Below are 8,865 nucleotides of genomic sequence, written 5' to 3'. Positions count from 1 at the left end.
TATTTTTAACGTGAGTCTCTATACAAGTTATTTTCTCTTAGAAAAATTAGATTGTTGAAACAATAGAGTTTTAACCTTCTTACATTTTTAGTAAAAAAATACAAAAATAGTGTCCAAGTTAACAAATAGATCTGGGATAACCAAAGCTGATCAAGTATGAGATTGGAGTTCTATTTTTCACTCCGTTAGAATTAGGGACGAATATAAGGATACACGAACCCCATCAAAGACGAAGATGAAAAACTTGTCCCCGTTCTATTGCGGCTCAAATTTTTACAATTACAATTAGATTTTAATTTACATAATGCACGACAAGATAAAGTGTAGTATTTTTAATTTTTTTTTGGTATAAAAAGTGTAGTATTTATTATTGTGAGTTTAATATCTAATTATGGGTTATTAGTCCATACAATATTAAATTTATTTCTTGAGGGGAAAGTGCACCATGATCACCCTTGCTTAGAGTCATTTAATCCAAATATATGCACCATCGACATAAACCACTATTCACCTAAAAAAAACCACTATGATAATTGAGTTTTTTTTTTAATTGATAAATGTTAATAATTATTTGTTATATTAATTTTTTTTTGTCGTTTGTTCGGGTTTAAACTCGTGACTTTCAACTCTTTATCTCTTCATTCAGACAAGTTAAACTACCTAATCTTCCAATGTAATAATTGAGTAATGATAGAGATATTGGGTGCATGCGTGGAGATAAACAATTTCTTCTAATTTATGGCTATTCTGTTTTATATAATTAATTATGGCTTATCTTTGGCGTGTTGAGTGTGAGTAAGAAATTTTGATACTTGATAAAAGTATGTTAAGTTTATATGCTAAAAAGAAACAGAAGAAGATAGTCTAGAGTAAGGAGCTAGATTTACAACATGCAAAACAAACTCAAGTGTTAATTAGTTAAAGAGATATCTATACTTAATGTCTCACATGTTTAGAGTAAGATTAATCTAAATAGGGAACCTATGGAGAAAAATTGGGTTGAAAGAATTTTGCCAATTTTGAGATTTTGTCTTCAAAAATATTGTAGGGAGGTGTTAATTTTTTATTTTAAAAAAATGAATAAATAAAGTTAATGCTGGTCATTAAACTATAAAGCATGTTACTATCATAAGTCATGCAACAACCATTTTCCTAAGCCATGTTAGTTTAGACAAATTAGTTCCAATCAGGTAATGTTGACACACTTGCTGATTTGGCATGATAATTAAGTGGTTCGCATGGAAACCACGTTAAATAGATTTGAATCTCATATTAAAAATTAGCTCAAAGAAAAAAGGTAATCAAACATATTTATACACTCGACAACACAAGAATATGCACGACGTGAGACTAACAAGAAACTACAAACAATTTCAAAACCAACTTCAATAGAGGTGACAAAACGAGGGTTAAATTCGAAAGGTCAATTTGATTTTTTAAGGGTGCTGAGTTGAGATTATAAAGGTAAATTTTTAAGTTGTCTCTTTATTCGTTAAAAATTGAGGGCAATGACGATACAAGACGGTAAAATTGATTCTCTAGTTAGTTGGCAACCAAACAATTCTTGTGTTACGATTGTATTTTTTAGGCTAAACTGCATTTTTCGCCCCCTAAGTTTTAAAATGTTGCGATTTTGACCCCCTATTAAAAAAAAATGGCAAAAGTGACCCCATGTTTAGGGAAATATGTTCTTTTGACCCCCTAATATAAGGGAAATATGTTTTTTGACCCCTTATATCTCAAAAAAAGTTGCGATTATGGCCCCTTTTTTGGGACACGTGGCGGCTTCTCAGCAATTTTGGAACGAAAGGGGCCAAAATCGCATTTTTTTAATAGAGGACCAAAATCGCAACATTTTAAAACTTAGGGGACGAAAAGTGTAGTTTAGCTTATTCTTTAATTTTTGTAAGTTGTTTCTCCCATCAACTACAACCTTGTCATTTTATTCAACAAAATGATCATTCAATCTATGAAAAGGCATAACATTTCTCACCAAAAGAATAAATAAAGGAAAAAGATTAAAATAAATAAGTACAAAACAACGATGAACAAAATATTAAATTTCATTGTCTATCTCGATATCCTTAGAATGTGTTTGGATGGAGTGATTGAAAGTTAAAAAAAAAAATGAACTATAGATAATTCAATTGATACAATTGAATTCTCTTTATTTCTAATTTATTTTGTTGATAGAATAATTAAATTTTTCATTCTTAAACTTTGTTGGGCTATTTTTTATGAAATTTCAAAAAAACAAATGAAGGATTAATGTCAAAATATGGATAATAGGAATGAATTTTCAAAAGTTTAAAATTCAGGGTCCTAATTGCATTTTTTTGCAAAATTAAAGGGACTAATTTGCATTCTTTTATTTGTAGCAACCAATTTGCAATTTTTAAAACAAAGTGGGACCGACTTGTTAATTTTGAAAAATATAAGGGCCGATTTGAAAAAGTTATTAATGAAATTCACATTATATAGAATAAAAAAGAATTTTTAAATGATATTTGAAATTCACTAAATATAACTTTATAAAATCTGTATAGATGAATTTGTATTACTCCATAAAGTTACACTTCCTCGAAGAAATGCTTCATTCAAACACTGTTTACATTTGCATCACTTCTGCAATGGGTGACATTGGCTCAACACAGCCAGTGGCCGGTATCCATTAATCATAAATCATGTATGTAACTCAAAATCGTATATTATACTATAATTTACCACAATATTTGTGTAGCATTGTAGAACTGTTGAAGAGAAAGAAAATGTGAATGAGGTATTCTCCCCTCAAATTTTTAAACAAATGCATAAACAAATATAGAATTTGTCTTTACCTAGCTTTACATTATATATCTGCTGCAAATCCCACAAATACACAATGTAATTGAATCCTCGGAGTTATCCAGCAAAGAATTCGTGGAATTCAATGATAAGCCACGGAGAAACCTAGGAAAAAAAAAAGTCCAATTGATATATTTGAAGGACATTCAAATGTAAATGTAAAATTGTAAATGTAAATAACCCCAAAGGTAAACATTTATGAACCATAGACCCAAACATAGATACCGGATACGACACGGACAAACACAACAACATCGATAATAATTTAAGAAACTGACATGATTCAATTTGATAATATTATCACGGTATTGTGTTAATCACATACAATATGTATCCGATACCGGAACACGTCTAATCTGATATGTGTTTCATCGGTAAATATAGAAATATATACATTAATGGAGGCCAATCTTTTTAAAAAAAAATCGGTTAAATTTAAGTTTTTACTTCACATTGGCCCTTCAGCCTATTTTTGCAATAATTTTAATATAAAAACAGACACTTGGTTTAATGAAAATATCAATAGAACTGTTACCTTAATGGTAAAATCTGCAGAGTAGCACACATGTTATGTTAATCAACATTTTTTTCTGTAGCACATCCCGTGAGTTACGTACGTGTATGTATGACAATTGACAATAGGATGAGCATCTGAATGAATCCATTTGGGTTGGAAAACTAAGAAAGGAAACATCTCTCAGCATCAAATTCAACGGATAAGATCATATTCATATAACAGTATCATTATTATTATGATCATATGTGTTTAACCTTACACTTGTTATTAATGATTCCTTTTCCTATATAAACCCACTAACTACTACTCTACTACTATCATCATAATCCATTACCATTTCTCAAGAAACTAATAAATAGCATTCTTTCACCAATTTTGTTCTCTCAACAAAAAGAAAGGAGAGGAAAAAAATAGTATTCAACATCATGCATGTTGCACATCTTTTGTTTGGCATATTTGGTAGGTTAATTAATTTATTATCATTTTTACTCTTACTTTTACCTTGTTGTATAATTTTTTTTTTTCTGATTCTCACAGTTTGTTCTTTGTTGGTTCAGGGAATGCTTCTGCTTTGTTCCTCTTCTTGGCACCTGTGTATGTTTTACTTAGCTGCTTTCTTCTCTATGTTTTCTCTCTGTTAACCACGGACACTTCTAACTAAGACGTGTCTAGTGTCTAATATATGTCGTTTTCTCTCTTTTCTTATTTATTTTCTAGTTCCGGCTCTAGTACTTTGTTAAACTTTTTCATTTCTTAGAAATGAGACGAGTCTAACTCAACACCACAAAACCATTTCGTCGCCACTTATAAATATATTTAAGTGATAGTTTTATTTGATGTGAGACTTGGAACACAATTCAAATGCATGAAATCAACATTTATTTTTTATTATGTGGAGTACTAATTGAAGTTTTGATTGAAAATTGTGACTAATTGAGTTTTGTATAGGATTACATTCAAGAGGATTATAGTCAACAAATCCACAGAGAAATTTTCAGGCTTACCATATGTTATGACTCTGCTCAATTGTCTCCTTTCTGCTTGGTGAGCTAGCTTTTGCTTAAACTGTCTTTTTACTTTATGTCCACTTCACCCTAAGTCTTGTGTCAAGTCACGTGACTTGCTTCCTTCCAATTTTGTTGCTATTTGGTCCAACTGTCTCTCTTTTTGCTTCCACCATGCTGTAATTAATTTCCCTTTTTATACATTAATTGTGAAAAGTTTTCTTACATGCATAGCATCTTTTATGGTTAAACCTTAGAGGCATGCAATGTAGTGAATTTAGGTTGGATCTGGAAGTGTATGTCACATTTAGAGCATGATGACTTTATGAACATGATTGTCTTTAATAGGAACAAAACTATGGGATCATAATGATAAAAATCAAATAGCAATTGAATTTTTGCTTTCAATTGGTAAATCTTCACAGAGCAATTTATATCCTAAACCTTACTTGGTATTTTTTTTGCTTTTAATTAGTGTATTCCATTTTAAAAGGAATATTTCGGAAGGTTTCCTTCACTAGTCGAAGAAGAGGTGTGTGTGTGTGTACGCGTGCGCATGTATTTTTTTTTTAGTAGCTTCTGATTTCCAACATCTACAGGTACGGTCTGCCTTTTGTGTCTCCCAACAACATACCGGTAACAACAGTAAATGGCACCGGAGCAGGGATTGAAATCATATATGTTTTGATATTCATCATATTTGCACCTAAGAAGGAAAAAATCAAAATCTTTGCCCTATTCACCTTGGTACTGTCTGTGTTCTCTGCTGTTGTTTTTGTCTCCCTCTTTGCCTTCCATGGCAATCATAGGAAGGCCTTCTGCGGCTTTGCCATGGCTATATTTTCCGTCATCATGTATGGTTCTCCACTCTCAATTATGGTAAGCCAAATTTACGGCACAACCATTTTTTTTATCAACTAGTAAGATACTCGAGCATTTGCACAAATATGACTTCTACGCAGATTTAAGACACATAGTTTCAAAATAAATTACCTCTGAAACAAAATTTTCTGATATCCAATATTAATGACTCAAAATATACTAGTTAATGTAATACTATCAAGCCAAATTTCAAAACATGCCATTAATTGTGGATTTTTAATTATATGCAGAGATTAGTGATCAAAACCAAGAGTGTGGAGTTCATGCCATTCTTCTTGTCGCTGTTTGTGTTTCTTTGCGGCAGTTCATGGTTTATATTCGGTCTGCTAGGCCGTGACCTATTTGTTGCTGTAAGTTAGTCCACTCGGCCTTAAATATAAGTAAAAAACAAAAATTAAAATGTCTTTGATTTAAATTTGGAAAAAATTTGCAAGTTTAAGTTAATAATTTAGTTTCAAGAACAAACTCATTGTAAGGGAATTTTATTACTTTTCAGGTACCTAATGGTCTTGGTTCTGTTTTGGGGACAATGCAACTAATATTGTATTTCATATACCGTGACAACAAAGGTAGTCCAAAACAGCAGGAACCAACAGAAGGGGAATCAATGGAGATGGGTAATGGAAAAAACCATCAAATGAAACAGTCTTATGAAAATGAAATTCAAGGATGACATGTCAAGAACAATTTGTGTTTTGTCACCTACATAATTTGCAACTGAAAGCAAGAACCACTCTGATTTATTGTTCTGCTCTTATTTTAATTTCATGAGTTTATTTATGTTAAGTGACCTTTTCCTTGTCTATATCTATATATCCTAATAAGAAAATCCATGTCCCTTGAATTTACCATTTTGCTCCTATAAGGGACAATTCGGTAATCTACTAATTGGTTGAGTTTTTTCTTTTAACAATGGCCTATGAATTTTTATTTTTGCCCTTAACCATTTTTTTTTAATTATTTTCTAATTTTTATATTTTTAATAACTTAATTATTTTCCAATTTTTATATTTTTAATTATTTTTCAATTTTTTCTCCCAAATCAGATGTTTCTACATTGCTGTTGTGGGAGATTAAGGTATCGTTTGACCCGACTTTTTTCAAACTTCTCTACATTTTTAAGGAGAAGTTAGGCCAAACACAATATCAATTAAGTACTTACTAAAAAAAGAACTTTTTTGAACGCATAAAATTGAATAGAATGAGCTTTGACCAGAAACTGTTGAATGTTACTTTAAAAAACTACTTCTCGACAATTTATTTCACAAACACCTCTTTTCAACTCACGCTGGGAACCTTTTCTTTATTTTTTAATATTATATTTCAATATGTTTTTTTCTTCCATTTAACTTTATTTTTTTCAACCGTTCCATTTAATTTTTTAAGGAGGTTCCATTTAATTTTATCTTTTTTTCAAAGAAATTTTATTATCTTTTTATCACTTATATATTTAATTTCAATATCGTTTAATCATCACAACCTCATGAATATTTTTATTCACGCTGTCATTTAATAATTCCAAATATTTTTATTTCTTTTCTTCAACCTCGCGAATACATACACACATTAACGTTTAGAGTAATATTTTATGTTCGTTTGTCTATTTTTTTTGTTACGCTAATGCATATAATTTTTTTAGTGTTGCTTGGTTGAGTGCTACCTCACCAATTTTTTTTAACTATTTTCCAATTTTTATATTTTTAAAATTTTTAACTATTTTTTATTTTTAACTATTTTAAAAATTTTTCTCTAAAATTCAGCTGCTTCTACACTGTCGTTGTGGGCGAATAAGATACCGTTTGACCTTGTTTTTTTTTTTAACTTCTCTACATTTTTAAGGAAAAGTTAGGCCAAATACAATATCAATTAAGTACTTACTAAAAAATGTACTTTTTTTAATGCATAAAATTGAATGGAATGAGCTTTGGTCAAAAGTTGTTGAATGTTACTTCAAAAAACTACTTCTCGACAATTTATTTCACAAGTATTTCTCTTCAATTCACGTTGGGAACCTTTTTTTTTTTTTTAATATTATATTTCAATACGTTTTTTTCTTTCATTTAATTTTTTTTTAACCGTTGCATTTAATTTTATTTTTTTTATGGAGGTCCCATTTAATTTTATTACCTTTTTTTCAGAGGAATTTTATTATCTTTTTATCATTTATATATTTAATTTCAATATCGTTTAATCATCACAACATCACAAATATTTTTATTCACGATGTCATTTAATGATACCAAATATTTTTATTTTCTTTCTTCAACCTCACAAATACATACACATTAGTGTTTAGAGTAATACTTTATGTGTGTATGGTTTTTTGTTACGCTACTGCATATATTTTTTTTTGGTGTTGCATAATGCGTATGATTATTTTTACAAAATTTTGATTTTAATTAAAAGTAAAATTGTAGATGTCTTTTATTCAAAAAAAAATTATACTTATATATATACATATAGAGGGCATATAAAATGAGATGAGTGTTAAGAGTAAATTGACTTTCTTCATTTCCCTTATCCCGTTCTCTCTCTATTGCATAAGCCATAAGTGACTGCTCTTTTTACCTCTTCTATGTGTTGTTCTTCCTTGATTTTTCTCTCTATAGAAAGAATCTCTTCAACGTTCTTCTGTTCCTTTCTTTCCTCTCCCTCAATTTAGGTTCAATAGAAAGAAAACATAATAAGATTTTGTTAAAGAAAAGAAAGATTATGATAGCTTTGGGAGAGAAATTCCAATTAGTTAGAGTAATTTCGTAGAAGACAAACAAATAATCACAAGCTGATTTGGTTAAGAGTGAAATTATAGTTTAGTTCTACTATTGTTCAAATCCAACTTAAATTAACCTTTTTTAAAAATTTTAATTAATTGATAAGAAACGGATCACGAAAATGGAAAATAGAAAAGAAAAAAAACATTCAATTGGGGTATGTATGATTTAGGTGGCCATAGAAATCTTCTAACAAAAGCAGTAAGCATCGCCATCGCCAGCTAAAGAGTTATGTACAAGTTGCATTGAGAAGCGTGTGCAGAGGAAAGACGAAGAGCTGTGTTTTTTGTTTTAATTGACTGCATAGCTATTGATGAAGTAACATGATTAGTTTAGACCCAATGATTATTATTAAGTCCTCTCATCTCTCATAATAACCACTCCTCTCATTTAAAATGCCATATATATATATATATATAGGGTGCCCCTAATATGGTCCCTATTTTTAAGGGTGCACCCATGGTCCCTTTAAAATAACCTTCAATAGCAGCTTACATAAACAAAAATTGTTTTGTGGTCCCACATAGCATAAAATTAATTTTTTAAAGTGAACTTGAGTAATTACTTTTAAACCCTTTAGGATAAGAAAAAAATCCCCACGTGGAGATGCATTTTCCTTCTCTCTCTTCAAGTTGGTTCCTCTAGATTAATTTTTCTTTTGTTATTAGTGCTCTTCTGCAATTCGTGTTTCTTTAATTTAAAACAATTCAAGTTATATTAGAAAGGGACATGTCAACTTAATATCAAAATTATTGAGTTTGTTTTTTCGACAAAAAAATTACTTGAGTTTGTTGTCAACATTTTTCAATGAAGTACACGGTATGATGACACTTTATCTTACTATCAT

General features: G+C 29.9%; 1 protein-coding gene across 1 annotated transcript; it reads left to right on the top strand.

Moving 5' to 3' along the window:
- The first annotated feature begins 3,405 nt into the window (after positions 1–3,405).
- On the top strand, positions 3,406–6,135 carry LOC25489764 (bidirectional sugar transporter SWEET1). Its single transcript, XM_013605920.3, has 6 exons — positions 3,406–3,820; positions 3,919–3,955; positions 4,310–4,405; positions 4,965–5,244; positions 5,478–5,597; positions 5,744–6,135. The coding sequence occupies exons 1-6, from the start codon at positions 3,787–3,789 to the stop codon at positions 5,918–5,920; spliced, it is 744 nt and encodes a 247-aa protein (XP_013461374.1). The 5' UTR covers positions 3,406–3,786; the 3' UTR covers positions 5,921–6,135.
- The last annotated feature ends 2,730 nt before the right edge of the window (positions 6,136–8,865 follow it).

Source organism: Medicago truncatula, chromosome 3, assembly GCF_003473485.1.
Source record: "Medicago truncatula cultivar Jemalong A17 chromosome 3, MtrunA17r5.0-ANR, whole genome shotgun sequence".
Lineage (NCBI taxonomy): Eukaryota > Viridiplantae > Streptophyta > Magnoliopsida > Fabales > Fabaceae > Medicago > Medicago truncatula.
This window is presented reverse-complemented; position numbering and strand designations above follow the sequence as displayed.

Coding starts and splice junctions, on each gene's coding strand:
- LOC25489764 (XM_013605920.3), top strand. CDS start 3,787: ATGCATGTTGCACATCTTTTGTTTGGCATATTTG. Junction 3,956..4,309: donor TTCCTCTTCTTGGCACCTGT/GTATGTTTTACT, acceptor AGTTTTGTATAG/GATTACATTCAAGAGGATTA. Junction 4,406..4,964: donor AATTGTCTCCTTTCTGCTTG/GTGAGCTAGCTT, acceptor CAACATCTACAG/GTACGGTCTGCCTTTTGTGT.